The sequence below is a fragment of the Cetorhinus maximus genome, unplaced genomic scaffold (genome assembly GCF_964194155.1).
Source record: "Cetorhinus maximus unplaced genomic scaffold, sCetMax3.hap1.1 HAP1_SCAFFOLD_2444, whole genome shotgun sequence".
Classification (NCBI taxonomy): Eukaryota; Metazoa; Chordata; class Chondrichthyes; order Lamniformes; family Cetorhinidae; genus Cetorhinus; species Cetorhinus maximus.
In genome coordinates, this window is record NW_027598382.1 from 21,758 (window position 1) to 46,220 (window position 24,463).

Sequence of the window (24,463 nt, forward strand, 5' to 3'; positions counted from 1 at the left end):
TCATCTCCGTCTTAAATGGGGGAGGCCCCTTATTTTGAAACTGTACCCCTTAGTTTGAGACGGTGCCCTTTGAGCCCTGGGGGCCTCTGATTTGATACCAGTTCGGGTGTGTTAAATGGAGCCCGTCTTCAGCCTGCATGACCCCACATGAAGATTGTGATGATTCCTACTGCACATGGGCTGGTATAGCAGAAAGCTCTGGCAGTGTTTGGGTACACTGCTTGCTGTTATGCTGATCTTGCTGAGTGCGGGAGTGAATATTGATACAACAATTTGCATTAATGTAGCCTCTTTAATACAGTGCACTCTCCCAAGGCACTTCATAGAGCAGCTATTTAACCCCGGTGAGATACTGGGGACAGATGACCAAAAACTTGGTCAAAGAGGTCGGTTTAATGGGGAGAGGCAGTGAGATTTAGCGAGGGAATTTCAGAGGTTTAGGGTGTCTTTTTAAAAATTTATTCCTGGGATGTGGGCATCACTGGCCAGGCCAGAATTTGTTGCCCATCCTAATTGCCCCTTTGAACTAAATGGCTTGCTGGGGCCATTTCAGAGGGCAGTTAAGAGTCAACCACATTGCTATGTGCCTGGAGTCAGGTCTTTGGCAGGAAAAACGGGAATACAGCGTATTTCTCAAATGGTGAGAGGCTGTGTAGTGTTGAACTTCAAAGGGACTTGGGTGTCTTTGTTCGTGAGTCACTGAACGCTAACATGCAGGTACAGCAAGCAATTCAGAAGGCAAATGGTATATTGGCGGGGGGAGGCGGTGGTATAGTGGTATTGTCACTGGGCTAGCATTCCAGAGACGCAGGGTATTGCCCAGGGGACCCGAGTTTGAAGTCTACCAGGGCAGATGGTGAAATTTGAATTTGATAAAAATCTGGAATTAAAAGTCTGATGGTGACGAAACCATTGCAAATTTTTGTTTTTTAAAAAAAATCCATCTATTTCACTAATGTCCTTCATTAGCGTCCTTACCTGGCCGACATGTGACTCCAGAGCCACAGCAAAGTGGTTGACTCTTAAATGCCCTCTGAACAAGGGCAATTAAGGATGGGCAACAAATGCTGGCCTAGCCAGCGATGCCCACATCCCATAAACGAGCAATGAAAAAATAGAAGAGGACTTGAATACGGGAGCAAAGTTGTCTTACTGTAGCTGTACAGGGCTTTGGTGAGACTACACCTGGAGTATTGTGTGCAGCTTTGGCCTCCTTGCCTAAGGAAAGATATGCTTGCCATAGAGGGAGAATGCAACGAAGGTTCACCAAGCTAATTCCCAGGATGGAGGGATTGTCCCATGAGGAAAGATTAAATAGGCTGAGCCTTTATTCTCTGGAGTTTAGAAGAATGAGAAGCGATCTCATTCAAACATACAAAATTCTCACAGGGCCCGACAGGGTAGATGCAGGGAGGATGTTTCCCTGTGGCTGGGGAACCAGGGGTCACAGTCTCAGAATGAGGGGTTGGCCATTGAGGACTGAGATGAGGAGGAATTTCTTCACTCAGAGGGTGGTGAATCTTTGGAACTCTCTGTCCCAGAGGGACTGTGGAGGCTCCACCATTGAGTATGTTCAAGACCGAGATCGATTGATTTCTACGTATTTAAAAAGATCAAAGGATAAGGGATAGTGCAGGAAAATGGTGTTGAACTCGATGAGGCGTGATCTCATTGAATAGTGGAGTGGATTCGAGGGGCTGAATGGTCTACTCCTATTTCTTATGTTCTTATGAAGTTGACGGAGGGGATAGGAGGAGCTTAACTTGCATTTAATTACCCCATGGCGTTTGAGGGTCAGCATCGGGAGTCATAGCGCAGTTAGATCCAGGGGAAAGCTCCCTCTACACTGCCTTGCCCTCCAGCTGTAATGTTTAATCCCTCGGCACTCGTGCCCATCCCCTTTTAAAGTTTAAACATCCTCTTTTTGAACGGAATTCTCATTGAAGGTGTTTTCTATTCTATGTTGGGCCGCCTCTACATTTGTTCTTCTTTTCCCTGCAGGTTTGTACCTTGTAAATACTGTTATTTGTATATACTGTAAATGATGACATCGGTGGGCACTAGTCGAGCCCGGGGCAACTGGGATCAGACACAGACACAGAACCAGACACAGCAGAAACAACGGCCACAGGTAATCATTTTTACAGTGGGCAGGGTCAAATATTAATCCCGCCTGCCAGAGTACGTCCGTCAGTTGCTTTCCAGGTCCACCTTCCCCTCAGCGCCAGTAACTTCAGGAGCTGGGGTGCGCTTCGGTCGGCCATGCTTAACCTGCTACCTCGCCCCACTGTGCGTGCTTCATGTGTTGGCCTGGACCGCCGTTACTACTTAGTTACGGGAGGAATCTAGTCGAACATGTCCCCATCTCTGTGTGCCAGAAGCTTTTCAGTTCCTCCCTGCTGCTGACTTTTGAAATGACCATTGATTTCGATCCTCACCTTCCCTCCCACTCCCCTGACCCCGGGACCCAGAGTCTCCTCTCGAGGGCCCTGATGTCCTTCCAGGAGAGTGGCAGCCCAGAATTGTATGTGGCACTCCAGCTGAGGCTGGCCCAGCGCTGTGTAAAAGGACTTGGCCTGACTTTTCTTGCTTTGGTTTTCAGTTCCCCTGTTTACAACGCCATTTGCATTCTTGACACCACACCGCATTCTCCCCTCCCCACCCCCCCTCACAATTTGCTCTGCCCCCTTTAAAGAATTGTGAGCTAGTATACCCTTTGCCTCCCCGTGTGTGTGTGTGTGTGTGTACTGCTTCAGCATTTTGGCAATGCATTTCCCATTGAGACTGTAGCAAAACAGGAGGAGGTCTATTTCTCTAGGTACTGTGTGGGGGATTTGATTTGTATGGGTGAAGTGTTTAGTTTACATACCTGATTCCGATGAGGATATGGGAGCGAGTGAAAAGAGCCATTCCAGTGCTGGTTATTTAAGCATGTTTTTAATTCTTTCATGGGATGTGGGTGTCGCTGGCAAGGCCAGCATTTGTTTCCCACCCCTAATTACCCCTTGAACTGTGAGAGGCTTGCTCGGCCATTTCAGGGGGCAGTTAAGAGTCAACCACATGGCTGTGGGTCTGGAGTCACATGTAGGCCAGACCGGGTAAGGACGGCAGATTTCCTTCCCCAAAGGGGCATTAGTGAACCAGATGGGTTTTTATGACAATCGCTGATGGTTGTCATGGTCAGCCTTTAATTCCAGATTTAGTGAATTAAATTTAAATTCCAGAGGTGCTGTGGTGGGATTTGAGCCTGCATTCCCAGAGCATTAGCCTGGACCTCTGCATCACTAGTCCAATGACATTACACTAAACAATGGCATAGCGGTGGTGGTGCCAACACAACATGGAAAAACGCATTCAGTGATCCGCTTCAGTGCTGTGTTATGGGTATAATTGTACAATAGTTTGAACTCATTTCCTTAAATTGCTTTCCACCGTCACAACCACGCCAGGATCCTACAGCTCTTTTTATTTCATTCATGGGACGTGGGCATCGTTGGCTGGGTCAGCATTTATTGGCCATCCCTAATTGCCCCTTGAGAAGGTGGTGGTGAGCTGCCACCTTGAACCGCTGCAGTCCGTGTGATGTAGGTGCACCCGCGGTGTTGTTAGGGAGGGAGTTCCAGGATTTTGACCCGGCTCAATGCAATCCTACTAGATGGAATACACGCTTAGAATGAAACGGGTAACTACTGGAGTCAGGGTGCAACAGGCTGGGACAAAAATGCTGGGAAAAAATCTCAGCGAGCCTGTGGAGAGAGAGAACCGGAGTTAACAATTCGAGTCCAATATGACTCCCCTTCGGAACAGACTGGGGCCCTTTTCTCGAGAATTGGGAAGGCTGAGGGGGCAGCTTGATAGAGGCCTTTAAAATTATGAAAGATTTTCAACAGGATAGACGTAGAGCAGACGTTTGTATCGTTAGGGGTGGGGGTGTGTGTGTGTGAGTGAGAGTGTGTGGGACTCGATCCCACGGGGAGCATGTGGGGCACGCCCCCACAGGGAGGGGGGGAAAATGTGGGACTCGCCCCCACAGGGAGGGGGGGAAAATGTGGGACTCGCCCTCACAGGGAGCATGTGGGACTCGCCCCCACGGGGAGCGGGGAGAATGTGGGACTCGCCCCCGCGGGGAGAATGTGGGACTCGCTCCCACGGGGAGCGGGGAGAATGTGGGACTCGCCCTCACAGGGAGCATGTGGGACATGCCCCCACGGGGAGCGGGGAGAATGTGGGACATGCCCCCACGGGGAGCGGGGAGAATGTGGGACATGCCCCCACGGGGAGCGGGGAGAATGTGGGACATGCCCCCACGGGGAGCGGGGAGAATGTGGGACATGCCCCCACGGGGAGCGGGGAGAATGTGGGACATGCCCCCACGGGGAGCGGGGAGAATGTGGGACATGCCCCCACGGGGAGCGGGGAGAATGTGGGACTCGCCCCCACGGGGAGCGGGGAGAATGTGGGACTCGCCCCCACGGGGAGCGGGGAGAATGTGGGACTCGCCCCCACGGGGAGCGGGGAGAATGTGGGACATGCCCCCACGGGGAGCGGGGAGAATGTGGGACTCGCTCCCACGGGGAGCGGGGAGAATGTGGGACTCGCCCCCACGGGGAGCGGGGAGAATGTGGGACTCGCCCCCACGGGGAGCGGGGAGAATGTGGGACTCGCCCCCACGGGGAGCGGGGAGAATGTGGGACTCGCCCCCACGGGGAGCGGGGAGAATGTGGGACTCGCCCCCACGGGGAGCGGGGAGAATGTGGGACTCGCCCCCACGGGGAGCGGGGAGAATGTGGGACTCGCCCCCACGGGGAGCGGGGAGAATGTGGGACTCGCCCCCACGGGGAGCGGGGAGAATGTGGGACTCGCTCCCACGGGGAGTGGGGGAGAATGTGGGACTCGCCCCCACGGGGAGCGGGGAGAATGTGGGACTCGCTCCCGCGGGGAGCGGGGAGAATGTGGGACTCGCCCCCGCGGGGAGCGGGGAGAATGTGGGACTCGCTCCCGCGGGGAGAATGTGGGACTCGCCCCCACGGGGAGCGGGGAGAATGTGGGACTCGCCCCCACGGGGAGCGGGGAGAATGTGGGACTCGCCCCCACGGGGAGCGGGGAGAATGTGGGACTCGCCCCCACGGGGAGCGGGGAGAATGTGGGACTCGCTCCCACGGGGAGCGGGGAGAATGTGGGACTCGCTCCCACGGGGAGTGGTCGGAGCAAATAACAGAGTGGCGCTGAAGGCGGGGGGGGGGGGAGCTGGATAAACACATGAGGAAGAAAGGAATAGGAGGATACGTTAATGGGGGGTGAAACGAAGCGGAGGTGGGAGGAGGCCCGTGTGGAGCAGAAACCCGTTTATTTTTCACGCTGTTGTTTCTCTGCCCTTCAGCGATTAATTTTCCTCGGTTTCGCACACCCACCGTGAACACTTTGCGAACGTGCTCGGGAAGCGGTGGGTGGATAAATTTGGCCATTTTATGCCTGGCTCCTGTCTGTCACTAAGGGCTTTCTTCTTCTTGTTTCTCTCTTTTCTAACCCCTTTCTGGAGGCTACAGCAGAGCAAATACGAATTGCGCAGATGATTTCAGACCACAATGACGCTGACTTTGAAGAGAAAGTAAAGCAGGTCAGTATTGTGGACAAATAAAGCTGGGGTTAACCCCCTCCTCCTCCTCCTTCCCCCCCCCCCTCCCCAAGCAGTGTAGAAAATGCACCAAGAGGGTGTTGCCATTTGGGGGTGCTGTGTGTGGATTGACATGGACTAGACCTCCCTTACACATTGAACATCAGATGGTGTTTTTTTTTAACATGGGATTCTGAAGTTTCGGGGACTTCCTTCATGATGTTATGTTGCTGTGTCTGAAAAGGCTGTGGTTTTATGGTTTCGGAACTCATTTTTAAAAATCGCATTGAGGGGGTGTGGAGGAGATTTACTAAAATGGTGCCAAAGATTGGGGGGTGGGGGATGGTTTTTTCCAGTTACGTGGAGAGACTGGAGAAGCTGGGGCTATTCTGTTTGGAGTGGGGGGCTAGGTTATGGGTCAATTTAATAGAGGTGATCAAAGCGATGAGGGGTTTTTGATAGAATAAATAGGGAAGAAACTGTTTCCACTGGCAAGAGGGTGGGTAACCAGGGGGACGCAGATTGTGTTTACATAAATTATATATAAATTCCAGTCATGAAATTATTTTTTGTGTAGAGTTTGTACGATGTGAAATATGCGGATTCAATGGGAACTTTGTAAAGGTAAATACTTGAGGGGGAAAACTTTGCAGAGCTAAGGGGGAGTGAGTGGAATTAATTAGAATTGGAGAGCCAGCACAGGCACGATGGACCGAATGGCCTCCTGTGCTGGAAGGATCATACGATTGCAAGAATTTTGCTAAATGTGAATATTGATTCTGCGACTGTCTGTTTCTCTGCGAAAACTGATTTGAAACCGTTGTGTGCTAAGGGTAGATTCGTTCAGGGAGCAGCATTTGTTTGCTGAAGCCCGTGGAACATCTTCTTTGTCCTTTTGTACGTTGCTCTCTCTCCCACTGGGAGTACAGCTGTCTGGCTGATAACGTGGGAGTGCAGTGAAGTGTAGAGGTTATCCCTGGGATTTCTAACTCTGCGTGGCCTCGAGAGGATCACCACCGGGTGCCTCAGACTGAAGCCGCCTCCTCTCTGCACCTCCCCGTCCCGATGGGCTCTCTTGCTCACCAGCGCGCGGGCACGATGGAAATTATAATGCGAGTTAACTGAACCAGCCTCCTGTGTCCCCGCAGCTGATTGACATTACGGGCAAGAACCAGGATGAATGCATGATTGCTCTGCACGATTGCAACGGTGATGTCAACAGGGCCATCAATGTACTCCTGGAAGGAAACCCAGATACGGTACTGCTTTTACATACAACCTCTGCGGAGTGGGGGGGGGTCATGGGAGATGGGGAAATGACTGGGAGCCTGCATTACTTGAGACATTGCTGCATGCGTGTGTATGTGTGTGTCTCTCTCTTCATTGAATCTGCCTGCTCTGTTCCCCCTGATTTTTGCGCTGACACGGTCTGCCTGTTCCTGGGCTGCTGGGGGCCACAGGGCAAGCTGCTCCGGTTGCTCCTGTTAGTTTTTCCTTTCGCCACCTCTATGCGCCAGTGCACCCCCCCCCCCCAGCAAGAGATGGTGAAACCATGCCCCTGTGCGGGACCAAAGCACCTAACGGCCAGTGGACTGAACGCTGAACCGCACTGTAGCTCCAATTCCAGATGGTAACTTCCCTGTGGCACAGTTACTAGGTTCCCAGGGGATGGGATGGGCCCCCCCGCAGCCTCCCCACCAACTTTTTTTTTGGCCTATCCTGAAGCCATAATTCATGCTGGGTGACTCACACATCAGCAGCTCTCTGGTACCAGACCGTGACAGCTTGTGCAGTGAGCATTTGCAAGCTCTTTGGCAAAACCTTTTACTAATCTAACTGACCCAGTGTGGAGTTTTACCACTTCCCCCCCACCCCCCTCCACTGCCTCCTGTCCTGAGAGCATTCGAGTGAGATTGCCCACTAAGTGCTGCACTGGGAACGGCTTTTGAGTTCCGAACTCTCGCCTGCTCAGACCTGAATCATGACCGCCAAAACGCGATTCACAGAAGGTGGGGGGAGCCCTTGTGGCCTCCAGCCCTGGCCTAGGATTTCGATACCCTTCCTAGATCTGAAGGGCCGGATTCAAGGGGAAAGCGTCCACCCTGGTAAGCTCTGCACCTTACAGCCAAGGTTCATTGAAAAGACCTTGAATCTTGCTGAAGAGAGAGACATGTTGCCGAAGCTTTTTTGCCTTGCACTCTTTAGGGCAAATGTAAGAGTGGCAAATTTCAAGCCATCACAGTTTATACTGGAGAAAAGGTTTGGTTGGCAAGTTGACTTTGATTGGCCAAGTCATTGCCACGGAGGGGCTGTTATAGGCTCCCCAAGCTCCCGGGCAATTTAGAGAAGGCGCAAGGCTTGAGCATATTCCAGAGAACGGGTCCTCGTGTATGAATGTAATAGCTGCACTAACAACCAATTTAAGATGGCCAGTTGAGCTCGTAACTTGGCTCATTTATGCTCACGAGAAGCGACATGCAGCCATACAAGCCTATCGTTCCCCATCGCTTTGCCCATAGCGACACCTCGGCCACTCGGAGCGTGTGAATGAGGGGCAGATTCACCCTGTGTGTTTGCCGACAGTGGGTCCCGCCTTGTGATCGGCCTTGGTCAGCCTGTGGGTGTTGTTTCTCTTTGTGTGTGTGCACAGGACTCTTGGGAAATGGTCGGGAAGAAGAAGAGTTTGGCGGGACCGAAGGAGACCAGCCTGACGGAGGGAAACGAGGAGAGCAAAGAAATGCGCGACAGAGACCGGGAGTTCAGCCGAAGGCGCGTGGGCGGAGGCAGGAGAGGAAGGGGAGCAAGCCGGGGCAGGGAGTGTAAGTGTGCCGGCGGCAAATGCTGAGGCTGCCTCCTGAGGCGTCCTCAATTTTAACGCAGAGCTTTACAGTGTGGAGACACTCTGTTCAGCCCATACGATCTGTGCGGGTATTCATGCTTCACAAGAGCCCCCTCTCAACCAACTTCATCTCCACATATCCTTTTACTCCTTTCTCCATCATGTGTTTATCCAGCTTCCCCCCTTCAATGCATCTCTGCGATTCACCTCGACCACTCCCTGTGGGAGCGAGTCCCACATTCTCCCCACTCTCTGGGTAAAGAAGTTTCTCCTGAATTCCCCGTTGGATTCATTATCGACTGTCGCCTGTGTGTGTGTGTGTCTAGCCTACTTTTGGATTCTCCATGTCTACCTTTCCAAACTCCTCCGCGATTTTGAAGACCTTTAAGAGAAAAGAGCCACTGACGGCTGTGTATTCAGCTGCCAAGTCTCAGTTTAGCACTCCTCCATCACGCTAAATGCTACATTGTCAGAGGGAAACACTACACCCTTTTGTCTGGTCAAATTAAATTCCAGATCTATCTTTAATGTCACAATCTCCGGACGTCTCAAAGTGCTTCACAGCCAGTTAAGCACTTCAAAAGTGTAAGGCAGACAGAGTCACCTAGGGAAACGTATTAAATTTGATTAGGAGTAGGCCATTCGGCCCCTCCTAGCGTGTTCCCCGTACAGTAAGATCATGGCTGATCTGATTGTGACTTTAATTCGACTTGGCCTGCCTGTCCGCACCCCCCCCCACCCCCCAATAATCCTTGACCCCCTGGTAGATCAAAAATCTGTCTCAAGTCAGTCAGCCTTGAATATATTCAGTGACCCACAGCCCCCACTGTTCTCTGGGGAAGAGAATTCCACAGAACCCCCTGAGAGAAGAAATTCCTCCTCGTCTCTGTCTTAAATGGAAGTCCCCTTGGTATTAAACTGTGCCCCCCACCTCGATCTAGATTCTCCCACGGGGGGATACGACCTCTCAGCTTCCACCCTGCCAAGCCCCCTCAGGATCTTGTATGTTTCAATAAGATCGTCTCGACTCCAATGGGTATAAGCCCAACCTGTTCGATCTTTCTTCATAAGACAAACCCCCTTCACCCCAGGGGTCAACCGGGTGAACCTTCTTTGAACTGCTGCCAATGCAAGTAAATCCCTTAAGTAAGGTGACCCAAACTGTGTGCTGTATTCCAAGTGCAATCTCACCAGTGGCCTGTACGTTGTAGCAAGACTGTTATGCTCCATTCCCCTTGCAATAAAGTCTTCGGTAATACAGGGTGCTACCTTATTTATCCTGACTGTGTTAGCTTACAGCTGTGGATAATGTAACGCTTCACTTGGTTTTCCCTGCTTCACAGTTCGGGGCCAAGAAAACGGACTGGATGGAGCAAAGAGCAGTGGGACCTTTGGCAGGGCCTCTGAGAGAGGCAGGCGGGGACGTGGCAGAGGCAGAGGTAAGCAACGACAGCCCCCTCCCAAAGCCTGCGAGCCTCGCCACCTACAAGGGCAGCAAGCCCATGGTGGCAACACCACCTCCACCATGCCTGCCACTTGGTGAGGAGGCTGGAGGAGGTTACAGAGCTAGGGAGGGGTGTAGGGGGCTGGAGGAGGTTACAGAGATAGGGAGGGGTGTAGGGGCTGGAGGAGGTTACAGAGATAGGGAGGGTTGTAGGGGCTGGAGGAGGTTACAGAGATAGGGAGGGGTGTAGGGGCTGGGAGGAGGTTACAGAGATCGGGAGGGGTGTAGGGGCTGGAGGAGGTTACAGAGATCGGGAGGGGTGTAGGGGCTGGAGGAGGTTACAGAGATCGGGAGGGGTGTAGGGGCTGGAGGAGGTTACAGAGATAGGGAGGGGTGTAGGGGCTTGAGGAGGTTACAGAGATAGGGAGGGGTGTAGGGGCTGGAGGAGGTTACAGAGATAGGGAGGTGTGTAGGGGCTGGAGGAGGTTACAGAGATCGGGAGGGGTGTAGGGGCTGGAGGAGGTTACAGAGATAGGGAGGGGTGTAGGAGCTGGAGGAGGTTACAGAGATAGGGAGGGGTGTAGGAGCTGGAGGAGGTTACAGAGATAGGGAGGGGTGTAGGGGCTGGAGGAGTTTACAGAGATAGGGAGGGGTGTAGGGGCTGGAGGAGGTTACAGAGATAGGGAGGGGGTGTAGGGGCTGGAGGGGGTTACAGAGATAGGGAGGGGTGTAGGGGCTGGAGGTGGTTACAGAGATAGGGAGGGGTGTAGGGGCTGCAGGAGGTTACAGAGATAGGGAGGGGTGTAGGGGCTGGAGGAGGTTACAGAGATCGGGAGGGGTGTAGGGGCCGGAGGAGGTTACAGAGATAGGGAGGGGTGTAGGGACTGGAGGAGGTTACAGAGATAGGGAGGGGATGTAGGGGCTGGAGGGGGTTACAGAGATAGGGAGGGGTGTAGGGGCTGGAGGATGCTACAGGGATATTGGGTGGAGGCTCATGAGCTGTGTGAACTTGTATTGTGATATTCCTTGTGAGATCCTTTACGATGTGACTAACCAGCGGGTTTTGATGTTCCTGTTGCTTTCCTTTCCACTGAAACCTTCCTGGGTTTGTTTTGTTTTTTGCTGCCAGGCTTGGGACGAAGAGGAGGGAGGTTTTCTGCTCAAGGGATGGGGTGAGTTGCCTTTTTTTGAATCAAACATTCATTTAAAAACCTCTGGCTGTAATGGCTGTTTGAGAGACTTGTTGATCGTTTTCATTGTTTTTGCTGCTGTGTGCTGTTCTGGGCTGTTTCAATAAATTCAACGAACTTAAACCGGACACCGGTCGGGGAAAGACTTGCTCTAAAGCCAATGGTGACGCAGGTCTGAAATAACGTGCCTGGCGGGTTGCGGAGACGCTGACTCGAGGGGAGTTGGAGGAACACGGGCTGGGGGAAAGTCAGGGTGTCAGAGGGGCAGCGAAAACAGTGACACCCCTCTAAGGCTCCAGTCAGAGTTGGCTAGTTGAGTTGAGGGCTCCCTAAGTGTTTTTCCTTGTAAGTACAGAGGGCATGAACGGGAAGGTGTTCCCTGTGTTAAAGATGCCCGGAAAACAAGGAGGCGGCTTTTACTTAGCCGAGTAAATTGATCTTGCATTTCTGTAACCCCTTTTGTGACATGGGGACGCCCCAAAGCACTTTGCAGCCAATGAAGTACTTTTGAAGTGTAGTCACTGTCGTAATGTAGAAAGGCAATGACAGTAGTTTGTGTTTATATTATTACCTGTAACTTAAAACACCAAGGCTTCAAAGCAATTTGGCCCCGAGCCACATGGGGACAGGTGACCAAAAGCTCGGTCAAAGGGGTCGGCTTTAAGAAGCATCTTAAAGGAGGAGAGAGAGGTGGAGATGTTTAGGGAGGGAAATCCAGAGCTCAGGGCCCCTCCAGGCAGCTGAAGGCACGGCCGCCAATGGCGGAGCGATGGGAATCGGGGGATGCGCAAGAGGCCGGAATTGGAGGAGCGCAGAGATCTCGGAGGATTGTAGGGGCTGGAGGAGGTTAGAGAGATAGGGACGGAACAAGGCCATAGAGGGATTGGAAAAACGAGGATGAGAATCTGAAAATTGAGCTGCTTAATGGGGAACCTGAGGCCTGAGACAGGGGTCACTGTTTAAAAAATAAGGGGTCGAGGCGAAATTTTTTCGTGAGTCGTGAGTCTTTGGAACACACTTCCTGAAAAGGTGGTGGAAGCAGAGCCTTTGACTATTTTTAAGGCAGAGGTGGATAGATTCTTGGTCAGCGAGGGGGTGATAGGTTATTGGGGGATAGGTGGGATGCAGATTTCAGGTTACTATCAGATAAGCCATGATCTTATTAAATGGTGGAGCAGGCTCGAGGGGCTGAATGGCCTACTCCTGCTCCTTGTTCATCTGTTCATATGTGATGGGTGAACAAGACTTGGCGCGTGTGTGTTAGGACAGTTTGTGCACAGCAAAGTACCACAAACATCTTATGTGGTAATGAGCAGATAGATTTTGCTTGTTGAATGTGTTTGACCGTTCCCACGACGGACGTGGTTACCTTGGACACTCCAGAGCCTCGCTAGCAGGCTGCAACTTGCCTCCAGGCCCACTGCTAACTCAGAAGGACTGCAAAGTCTTGTTGGGGTGTAAATGTTTCAGATTTCAACGTCCCAAAGGATTTGCAGCTTTGTCTTACCCTGGTGGCTGGCGTTCTTTTGCTAATATATTCCCCACCTCTGTTGTCAGTGGAGTGTGCTATGAAAATGCGGTGGGTTTTTTGATGTCCCTGCACTCGTGCAAAGCATCTCATCTGGCTGTTACTCTGGGATGCGGTGTTGCTACTTACATAACCCCTCTTGTGGTGTGTTTTCACACTTTCTCCTGCCTGGTCAGAAGTGTTTGGAGTGTTCAGATTCTTGGTGCTTGAGAGGCGCTGTCACTTGGTGCCCGTGATTAGACATGAAGTACAAACGCCTCCCCTCAGACGAGGAAGGACTTGCAAGATCGCGGTTTGAGTGACTCGGCCTGAGCAAAGTGTGTTTTCCCCCTTTTCCTCTTCTCCTTAAGGGCAGTGGCCAACCTGAGGGGCAGTCGGTCACACAAGGGCCCTTGCACACCTTGCCAGCTCGAGTCCGAGTCAGGACAGGGAGTGAGTTGAAGCCCTCTTAACTGGAGGAAGTGACTTGGCTCTATCTCTGATGCAGAGGGAACTTGCCACTGCAGGAGGTCAGGGAGCAGCTCATTGCTGCAAGGTCTGTCAGATGTTACTTGCCTTAGTGGCATTTGAACTCCATCCTGTCTGTCACGCTCACAGGATGTGGGCGACACTAGCAGTGCTGCAGTTGCTGCTGGTGAGAAGACGAAGCTATTTGTTTGTACCACTGGCCATCCGAGCCAGGTCAGGGGATATTAACAGCAGATGTAGGGCCGCGTGGCACACTCTCCGATCACCGTCTCTCTTGCCATCTGCAAATGACCTCGCTTGGTGTTCGGTCTCACAATTAGTCACGACTAGACATTTGGACGCTCAAAACCTCTGGCTTTGGGCCGTCTGATTGGCTGGTCCGATCCCGGTGGCACCGTCGGAAGGTGGCGCAAGCGCACAGGACACCGATGGAAGAGAATCGGGAAAAGAACCAGAGGGGGTAGATGAGAATTTTAAACGCAGCGAGTGGCTGTGATCTGGAAGGCGCTGCCTGAAAGGGCGGTGGAAGCAGATTCAACAGGAACTTTCAGAAGGTGGAATCGGATAAACACTCGAAGGGGAAAAATTTGCAGGGCGATTTGGGGAAAGAGCAGGGGGGAGAGCGGGACTGATTGGATAGATCTTCCAAAGGGAACATAAGTAGGAGGGGCAGGAGTAGGCAATTTGGCCCTTCACGCCTGCTCCACCTTTCAGTAAGATCATGGCTGATCTGACAGTGGTCTCAACTCCAATTTCCTGTCCCCCCCCCCATGACCTTTAACTCCCTTGTCAATCAAAACCCTGCCTGACTCAGCCTTGAATATATCCAATGACCCAGCCTTCACTGCTCGCTGGGGAAGTGAATTCCACAGACCAGCGACTGAGAAGAAAAAATTCCCTCCTAAAGGGCGACCCCTTATTTTTAAACCGTGTCCCCTAGTTCTAGATTTCCCCATGACGGGAAACATCCTCTCAGCATTCAACCCGTCAAGTCCCCCCCTGAATCTTAAATGTTTCAATAAGATCACCTCTCATCCCTCTTTAACTCCATTGAGTATAGGCCCAACCTCCAATGGGGTAGAGAATTGACATAAGCGGAGTGGGCTGACTGGCTGCCTGCGCTGTATGGTTGTGTATGGGGATGGTATCATCTAGTAACGGAATGGTAAAAATCTGATGTGCATGGATATGGAACAATATTCTAACCGGCTTTGGGTTTAATTGGTGATTTCATCCTTTCCGCGCTTTGACATTCAACCAATCAGCCAGCACTGGGTTATGAGAGTCAAAGTTATCAGTTCATTGGAGATCGAAGGTACGATCAAGGAAGTAACGATAAGGCAGGGATAATTGTTGGCTTCGGGATGGTGAAATGCACAGAAGCGTGGCACATGGAGTGCTGCTCAGCCAAGTGCGAAGTGGTACACTTCAGGAGGACTGATATAGAAAAACAGTCTACCATGGGGGAGATGGTGGCGTAGTGATAATATCACTGGACTAGTAATCCACGGCAATTGGTGACATTTAAATTTTTATTTTAAGTTAAACCCCATCTGGTTCACTAATATCCTTTAAGGAAGGAAATCTGCTGTCCTTATCCGGCCTGGCCTACATATGCCTCCAGACCCACAGCCACGTGGTTGACTTTTAACTAGCCTCTGAAATAGCCCAGCAAGGCCACTCAGTTCAAGAGCAATTAGGGATGGGCAGCAAATGCTGGCCTTGCCAGCGACGCCCACATCCCATGAACGAATTTTTAAAAAAGAGGCATGATTTTGGAAAAATGTGGATGAACAGAGACACTTTGGCATCCGTTTGTGTGAATAGAGCGAGTTAATAATGTGCTTGTTTAAAAACAAGCATGCTTTAGTTTGTAAGTAGCGGTAGGTTTTAAGAAATGCCTTAAAAGGAGGAAAGGTGCGGAGATTTAGGAAGGGAATTCCAGGCGCTGAGGGCCCCAGGCAGCTGAAGGCAAGGCCGCCAATGGTGGAGCGATTGTGATTGGGAATGGACCAGGACCGGAACTGAAGGATTGTGGAGATGTCGGAGGGTTGTGGGTTTACAGGGATAGGGAGTGGGCGAGGCCACAGAGGATGAGAATTGTAAAGTCAAGATGTTGCTTGACCGGGAGCCGATGTAGGTCAGTGAGCGCAGTGGGGGGGGTGACGCAGGAAGTAGGACTTGTCCTGAGTTGAGACAATTCCCTCCTGAGAGCCCCAGCCAAGCAAGGAAACACTAGTGAGGCTGTTTGTATTTCATCGGAAACTCTTCTCAACTGCCCCGATGCACTTTGCTCCCGTTGGAATTACTTGTGGCGTTTTGGGGTGGGGTGGGCGGGGGCGGGGTGGCGAGCGTGGGGTGTGAAATTCCTGAGTGTGTATTAGGGGTCTCCCTTCCTATTGCAGGACGTTTAACCCGGCTGATTACACGGACCCCGCCAGCACAGACGAGTACTACGGAAACCCCAACCCGACGTGGAACAGCACCGGCAGCTTCGAACCGGACGACGGGACGAGTAAGCAGCTTGCTCTTGTCGACGCGTGCGGCGAGAGTTCGGGGGTCTAGCAGGGTGGACGTGCTGCCAGCGGAGGACGTCCGGTCATGTTTCGGAAGCCGCCGCTGGCTGCTTGCGCATCTGCCGTGCAGCGAGATGTTTAAATGAGTGGGGGGAGGATTACGTAGTTGACCTGAGTGCCAATGTGCGTCGTTACCTTGAGGGGGGAGGGATCACCAGCTCCCCTTTATCTCGCCGCCCTGCTGGTCCAGAGGGTAACCCGCACTCTCCGTCCTGTTCCATCACACAGGAGGAGGCCATTCAGCCCACTGTGTGCATGCCAGCTCTATACAAGTTAGTCCCCACTCCTCAGCACCCCGCATTATTTTTCCGCTTTGGGTATTTAACTGATTTTTATTTTCTTCTCTCTTCTCTCTTCGAATTTGTTTCCACTGTCGGGTTTGCCAAATCGTCGAGGTGGGCTCTAACCTCCGACCTGTTGGCGTGGGTTTCCGAGCTGATGCAGCCACTTCTCTTCCGTCTGGCAGTGCCCCGGGGGCAACATTGGCCAGGGGCCCTGCTCCTGACTGCGGCCCGGCCGTGTTTGCTGCCTTACACGCTTCGTACTGCGGGCAGCGCAACCTGCCCCCCCTCCCCCCCCCCAGCCTCCGAACTTCACTGACGCCCTGCTTCTGCCGCAGCCCGGGCTGTGCGGCGTGTGTTATCGCCCGCTGGGTGGGTGGGTGGGCGAGCTACCTGGTGAGCGCAGGGTTAAGGCGGTGCCCTCGAGTGGGCTCACCCGTGAAGTATGGGTCAGGTACTCAAGGCTGCTGCTTGTCAGCACCTCGGATGGGTGGGGTTCAGGGCAATTGTAGAAAGAGAGATTGACGGAACTAATTTGGGGTTTAAAGACTCATATATCTCTTTAGGTTTAAAATTGTTGGAACTAATGGTTTAAAATTTGATGGACAAGGCGCCTTATAATAGACAAGACCACTCGAAACGACGGAGAGAAAATCGAGGCTGCCTACCACCGGTGCTTAATGAGCGAGAGGGATTCAACTCTCCCTGGAGTAAAGATAGAGCAGCCCAAATGCTATCTTTAACCCTGCCTCGGGGTCAGCCACCTGACCCTGAGCGTTGTTGGCCCACGTGGCAGCACACTCCAGCTCCCTGAACCGTGCTGGTCTCCCCTCCCACCCCCACCCCCCGAGCCTCTCCATAACCCAGGTTGAGTTGCACCGACTGGTTGTCAAATGCACCCGCTATATCTGGACGTTGGCTCATCTCCTGCGCTGACTGGAGGCGCTGTGATGTTCACGCTGGACTAATTTAAATCAAATAAATAAATAAATGGGGCTCAACCAGCCTCATCGGTCCCGAGTGATTAATTCAGCCCCAGCATGACACTCCTTATCTAAATTTTTGCTCCGTTCCTGCTCACGTTCTTAGACTGGGCCCATTGTCGCTTCTCTTCCCTGCACCCGTGTTTTAACGTGGCAAGATAGGCCGGGAGACTTCCCGGCCCGTGAGCCCATTCCGTGGAGATGACCCGAGGGTCTCGGACGTCCCGACTGGCGGCTCGAGCCTCGGCTACCGCAAGAGAACTTGCCCCCACCCCCATCCCCACCCCACCCCCCCACACACTGGCGGGATTGCTCGGGCTAAGTGTTGCTAGCTGAGGGGGGCGGGGGTGTGTGGAGGGAGAATGGGTGGGGCACGTGACACCTGCTCTGTAACGTCTCACCCGTTGCTTCCAGTTTGCTCCGAAGCATTTGTTGATGTGTAGCGTTGTCGACGAATGCCCGCAGGTACACTGTTTGCAAAGTGGCGGGAGTGGCGGGGATGGGGGGGGTGGGGGGCGGGGGTGAGGTTGTGGGGTGGGGGAAGGGGAGGGGAGGGCGTGATACAATTTCTGCCTCCTTTTGAGAGAAAAAAAGACTAACCCTGAGTTACATCAATTGTCTCTTTCTTTTTTTTCCTTTTGTTTCTACATTTCAGGGCTTCAATTCACTGGGGGCGATGGGGCCAGTTGCCCTAGAAAGTTTGAAACTGTGCCTGGTATGCTTAACCCTTTGACCACCGCGGATGCCTTTTTTACGCGTCCCATCCTCTTGCTTTTAATTTGCTTTGTCCTAACCTGCCTTTTGTCTTTAAAGTTTATTTCTAGACAATTGTTGCCTTTTTTTTTGTTTTAAAAGGAAAAACCTTTTTTTAAAAAGAGGGGGGGGGAAAAAATACGAATGAACTCTGTAACTTTCAGAAAGTGTTTTGAAGGCTGGTAATGGCCGTCTTAATTCTAGCCGGACTGGGGCCTAGTCAAATTGGAAGCATTTAGGCAGTTTTAAGGGTTAACCCAGGTGCACTCAGTGTCCCCAGATACCTCCGATAGGGCTAATGTGGATACATTGCTGTTTTGAACTTGCTGTGCATCTTTAATGGACGCTCAAGGTTACGGTGTTAATGCACTTGAATTTTTTGGCTTGGGTGTGTGTGTGGCCTGGAAGGCTGTGATACAATCGGAACGAGGTTCCGCGGGTCATTCGCCTACGTGTGGCTTCACGAGCCCGACGATGGTTTCACAGCTGTCCTGAATGCTTGCTCTATTTCTCTCTCTCTCTCTCTCTCTCTCTCTCTCTCTCTCTCCCCTTGCCTGTTTTAATACAATATATACAAGACAGGCACATTCTCACAGCTGACCCTTGCTACCACTTGGGGACTTCAGCTGTTGTTTCTTCAATCACCTGCTTGTGAATTTTTTTATTTCTGGACTTGGAAATTTGTGGCGGGTGGGAGAGGTGGAAGAGGAGAAGTTCGGGGGGCTCGCATTGCGGCTGAGGTCGTTCGTTCCTGTGTGCTGCGCCACGCAGCCTGTTTTCCCAGCCGCATAATCTCCCAGTTGGCTTTGAGGTTGGGGAGGGGGGGGCGGGGGGCACCGTTCCTGCTCCTGCGTGCTGTCGAGGGTTCCCTCAGCTGGGAACTGTGTGCGTGCCTGCTCAGGGAATGTTCAGCCAGGACTGGAAAACGATTGGCTGTGCAGCCCTACACAGTCAAATAGGCCCTCTGCATCGACACAAGAGGACGACACTTTTTAGTGCTACTTAGAGCTGCCATTGTCCGTGCCTTGATTGGCACCCCTTCCACAAATATTCGCTCCCTCCACCACCGACGCACAGAAGCAGCAGTGTGTGTACCATCTACAAGATGCACTGCAGCAACTCACCAAGGCTCCTTCAACAGACCCTGCCAAACCCACAACTGCTGCCATCTAGAAGGACATGGGCAGCAGGCACATGCGGAACACCACCACCTGGAAGTTCCCCTCCAAGCCGCACGCCATCCCGACTTGGAAATATATCGGCCGTTCCTTTATTGCCGCTGGGTCACAATCCCTGGAACTCCCTCCCTAACAGCACAGTGGGTGTACCTACACCACAAGGACTGCAGTGGCTCAAGAAGGCGGCTCACCCACCACCTTCTCAAGGGGGTAATTAGGGATGGGCAATAAATGCTGGGACGCCCACGTCCCGTAAATCAATTTTAAAAAACAAAGCTTAGTTGGGCGTGAGGTGGCAGGAGGGGGAATAAAAGAATTTCAGGGGTGCGGGAGGGTCATAAAGAGGGTGCTCTTGGTTATTAATGGTGCAATAACTTTTGTTTCCTCTACATGGTGTTTTTTCTTGCAGAAACTGGAATGGGTTAAATACTTGAAGGGGAATCATTTGCAGGGCAGTGGGGAAAGGGCAGGTGGTGAGGAGGGGGGCGCCCAGTTGGGTAGCTTCCAGAGAGGGCAGGTACAATACTACTGGGGGACATTTACTCAAGGGGCCTGTGATCATTCGCTCCAAAAATAATTTGACCCCTTTCCTTACAAGGGTTGTTGGGGCAGGGGGGAGGGGGGTGGGTGGGGGGGGTGAGAAACCTAGCCTGTGCTTGCTGTCTCCTCTTCCATCTTGCGTTAAAGGACTAGACTGTGATGGGAAGGCGACGTGCTGCTAAACCCACATCTCATAGCAGCAGAGGGTGGCTCATCTCCCCCACCCTCACCCCGCCCCACTTTGCACTGAACCTACGCCCGTCTTGTATATATTAGAGGATCGACACTTGAATGCAATTTCCGTGCTGGTGTAGAGACTGCGGCTAGGCTTGCATTTGCTCCCGCTCTGTCTCTTGCTCTCTTCCTCCTTCCTTCCCCCCCGCCTCTCCCCTGCTCTTAGTTTAAAGTTTGTATTTCATTTTGGTAAGAAGGTTACTGCAGTCTGCAGCGTTTCCGATTCGTTCCTGGTCCAAAATATTTCCTGCCGGCCTTTGGACGTCGTTGACTTGAAAAGTAACGGTTTAATTTAGTCCTTGCAACCTGACGCCGCGACAAAGTGATATGAGTTTTTATGATGATAAAGCTTCCCCCCCCCCCCCCCTGTGAATCGCCCTCCTCTCTCGGGCCTCCTGGGGCCCTCTGCCGTGTGCAGTGTGAGGTAATGGCGGTGCGTAATCTTTGCTCGAACTGTCAAGGTCCCGAACCTCAGCTGTGCTGTCCCGAGGAGAAAGGGAGGTTTGTTGGTGCGGGGGGGGTGGGTGCTGGGCAGACAGAGATCAAGCACAGAGAGGGAGGGTATTTGAGCCCTCTTGCCTTGCCGCACCTCTTTGCCGTTGAACCCAGAGGGCGGGCAAAGGGACATAGAGCATCCGGCCTTCTCTCTCAGAAATTATTTTACCCTTTAAAATAAAACGCCACGCCAAAGTTGTTTCACCAAACTTCTTACCCAGTAAAATGGAGGCCGCGGCACTTTGCATGTTAGCACCTTGAGAACCTGCCGTTCGATGCAGGGTAGGACACCCAGCCCTAATTCCAGGAAAGCGCTCTGCGCTGCAACAGTGTGGAAATTTCCCCCTGCACTCCCCTTTACCTCTTCCCTGGAGCGAGCTTGGCCATTTGAGTGCCAATTTGAGTTTAATGCTGTCGCTCCAATTCCACTCCCCCCCGCCCCACACAGGGGTTGAGATTGACCCTGGGTTCTGAATCACCCACCAAACCCAAGACGAAGTGACCGGTAATACGCAAGACCCTGCTCTGTCTGTGCTCTGAGAGAAAACCTTTTGGGAAATTTTGCACTCAAGCTGTGGTTCCTGAGGCAGGGATTTCTACTGACTTCGATTTTTTTTTTTCTCTCTGTTCAAAATTAAAAATACTAAAACTCTTTACATTGTAGGTGCTTGGCGGACTGCCACAGAGGAATGGGGCACGGACGATTGGAGTGAAGATGTAGGTATTTAAACCGCCAACGTTTCTTTAAAAAGTGGCTGTTGTGATGTGTCCTTTTTTTTAAAGAGAGTCCTCATGTATGTATGCAGGTTTAAATACGAGCAGCGTAAAAGTTAGTGTAATGTGACTATTGTTAAGCTTTTTTCTGTCGTGTAAAACTCTCCCCCTCTGGCTCTGAAAAATGACTGTGTGTTTAAGGCACTTCTCCCTGTAGCGTTCAGGGAGCTTGGGTAGGAGGCTGCTGCCTTCCTCCCCACCCTCCTCCTCCTCCCTCCTCTCACCTCTGCGTTGGCTCGGAGATGGGCACAGGAGGGATGTTGTGAGGGCCGGAGAGTAGCTGGTGCCAAGCCAAGTGCATGCTGGGCCCCCCCTCGTGTGCACTCGCCCGCCAGACCTGATGTTTTCCCCCACCGCCACCCCCTCCCAAACCTCCCCCCCCCCCCCCCCCCCCCCCCCCCCCCCGTCCTCCAGGAGGGAGGGGAGGTCCCTCGTGAAATCCCCCCAAAGAACAAAGTGGTTTCTTGCTGCCAACAGCTGTTTGGCTCGCATGAGGATTAACTCGTCTTGTTGTCGGTGCCTCGAGGTGCAGTTGTGGACCTGAGGCTGCATAAACCCCACCCCCCCCCTCCCCATTTCTTCCTTTCCTCCTCATTTCAACTTCCTGCCCATCGTTTATTTGCACTTGGGTTTTCAGTGTGCGTTATCATATCAGCAACCAAAATTCTGAGTGTCTTGGCGGGGACGTCAATGTCTGTCATTGCTGTTCGCCAGTGTAACGAGATGAGACCCCACCCCGTCCCCCGTAACACCCCAGGCCCCGTTTCTCTTTTCCTCCTCAAACCCAGGTTTGACTGACTGACCGACCGACTGACTGTTGGGGTGAAATTTGGTTCCGAAGGTGACTCGTCATCGCTGTAAGGTTGCTCAGCATGACCTCGATTGTCTTTAGAGGGATTAGTACCCCCCCCCCACCCCGGTCAATGGGGCACCATACTATACACCAGGTGATGCAGAGCAGGGTTCGGGGCGGTGTGCAGGGTCGGTGGGCTGAGGGGACTTGGGGGTTGGGGGGAGGAGGTTGCGGGGTGATGACGGGGAGAGAGATTCCAGGTTTTAATTATGATTTCCATTTTGGTCCGCTAACCGCTTCTCTGATATCTGCTTCGTAGCACTTGCCTTTGTTTATACGGCTAAGTTTCACCGTTTTATTTATTTATTTTTTAACTTTTCCGACTTCCCCGATAGCAGGCACTGTAACGGAGAGATCATTCGGTGGCCTTTTGTCACCAGCTGATGTCAGGAGGCTGCCTGCTGCTGGCTGAAAATCTCGGAAAACGGGGGTTCTGTGTCTGTCAGTGCGTTTTCTTTAGTTGCCTCTTTGAGTTGGGGTGTGGCTGCGAAAAAGTGTTTTCTTTGTAAAGCCACGAAGCAATTCTATTTGTGCAGTCTCCTTATATAAAGAACCCCTCCTGTGTTGATATCTCTAGTTTCCCCTGTATTTCAGCCAGCACCAGGTACCATCTTCCTGAGCCCTGCTGACAAAAGGAACCCTCCCAAAGCAGTTAATGGCTGCTATCAGGTAAGAGTACCTTCTGATCTCTCTCGCTCTCTGTCTCTCTCGCTCTCTGCCCCTCTCTCTCTCTCTCTCTCTCTCTCTCTCTGTGTGTCTCTCTCTCTCTCTCGCCTTCAATTTCAAATTAACATTTTAAAATAGCTTCGAAGAACCCACCCACCCCCCACCGATGATCGTCTGAGTACACACACCTCGTGACTGATTGTTGAGCCGCAGACGGAGCAAACTTGCCTTTGTATAGCGCCTTTGGATGCCCCAAAACGCTGCATTTTTTTTCCCCCCTCTGAATCGCAGGAAAGGTTGGAGAAGTTGGGGCTGCTTCCCTTGTGGCGGGGGGTGGGGGAGAAGGCTAACTTGATGGTTTTCGAACTCATGAGGTGTGTAGGCAGAGTAGATGGGGAGAAACTGTTCCCGCTCGTCAACGGATCGAGAACCCGAGGGCACCGTTTTAAAGCGTTTCGCAAAAGACGCAAATGTGAGGCGAGAAACAAACTTTCTCACGGCGAGCGGTTAGGGTTTTTGGAGTGCGCTGCCTCAAAGCGTGTGGAGGCAGGTTCAATTGAGGCATTCAGAAGGGCATTGGGTGGTTATTTAAATGGAAACAATGTGCAGGGGATGGGGGAAAGGCAGAAGATCGGTATTAAGTTAAAGTGCTCACAAGCTGGCGCAGGCACGATGGGCCGAATAGCCGCCTCCTAGACAGCAACAGTTCCGATTCGGTTTATATAGGAAACTCGGCAGCCATTTTGCGCACAGCAAGCTCCCACAGGCAGCAACGTGAAGAAGACCCAGATTACCTGTTTTTGTGATGTTGGTTGAGGGATAAGTATCGTCCCCGATGAGGGATACCTCTCCTGCCCTTTGCAATAGGGGCCGTGGGATGACTTTTTTATTCTTTCATGGGATGTGGGCATCACTGGCAAGGCCTACATTTGCTTCCCATCCCTAATTGCCTCTTGAACTGAGAGGCTTACTCGGGCATTTCAGAGGGGCAGTTAAGAGTCAACCGCATTGCAGTGGGTCTGGAGTCACATGTCGGCCAGACCGGGTAAGGATCGATTTCCGTCCCTAAAGGGACATTAGTGAATCAGATGGGTTCTTATGACAATCGATGGTCGTTTTCATGGTCACCATTACTGAGACTAGCTTTGAATTGCAGATTACTAGTCCAGTGACATCACCGCTACACCACTGTCTCCCCTTTAGCAGCTGCCAGGGAGGGCTAATGTCTCTGTTTAAAGTCTCGTCTGAAGGAGGGCTCCTCTGACAGTGCAGTACTCCCTCAGTGCTGCCACTGGGAGCGTCAGCCAAGATATTGTGCTTGGCTGACGCTCCCAGTGGCAGCACTGAGGGAGTACTGCACTGTCAGAGGAGCCCTCCTTCAGACGAGACTTTAAACAGAGACATTAGCCCTCCCTGGCAGCTGCTAAAGGGGAGACAGTGGTGTAGCGGTGATGTCACTGGACTAGTAATCTGCAATTCAAAGCTAGTCTCAGTAATGGTGACCATGAAAACGACCATCGATTGTCATAAGAACCCATCTGATTCACTAATGTCCCTTTAGGGACATTAGTGAATCAGATGGGTTCTTATGACAATCGATGGTCGTTTTCATGGTCACCATTACTGAGACTAGCTTTGAATTGCAGATTACTAGTCCAGTGACATCACCGCTACACCACTGTCTCCCCTTTAGCAGCTGCCAGGGAGGGCTAATGTCTCTGTTTAAAGTCTCGTCTGAAGGAGGGCTCCTCTGACAGTGCAGTACTCCCTCAGTGCTGCCACTGGGAGCGTCAGCCAAGCACAATATCTTGGCTGACGCTCCCAGTGGCAGCACTGAGGGAGTACTGCACTGTCAGAGGAGCCCTCCTTCAGACGAGACTTTAAACAGAGACATTAGCCCTCCCTGGCAGCTGCTAAAGGGGAGACAGTGGTGTAGCGGTGATGTCACTGGACTAGTAATCTGCAATTCAAAGCTAGTCTCAGTAATGGTGACCATGAAAACGACCATCGATTGTCATAAGAACCCATCTGATTCACTAATGTCCCT

General features: G+C 52.2%; 1 protein-coding gene across 1 annotated transcript; it reads left to right on the forward strand.

Moving 5' to 3' along the window:
• Window positions 1-1,997: 1,997 nt before the first annotated feature.
• On the forward strand, window positions 1,998-22,419 carry LOC144677345 (ubiquitin-associated protein 2-like; the record flags this gene model as incomplete). Its single annotated transcript, XM_078537482.1, has 10 exons — window positions 1,998-2,131; window positions 5,540-5,617; window positions 6,763-6,873; window positions 8,265-8,433; window positions 9,797-9,892; window positions 11,027-11,069; window positions 15,489-15,598; window positions 17,579-17,638; window positions 20,788-20,840; window positions 22,345-22,419. Coding segments are annotated over exons 1-10 (885 nt in total), but the record flags the coding sequence as incomplete, so codon positions are not given.
• Between the last annotated feature and the right edge of the window lie 2,044 nt (window positions 22,420-24,463).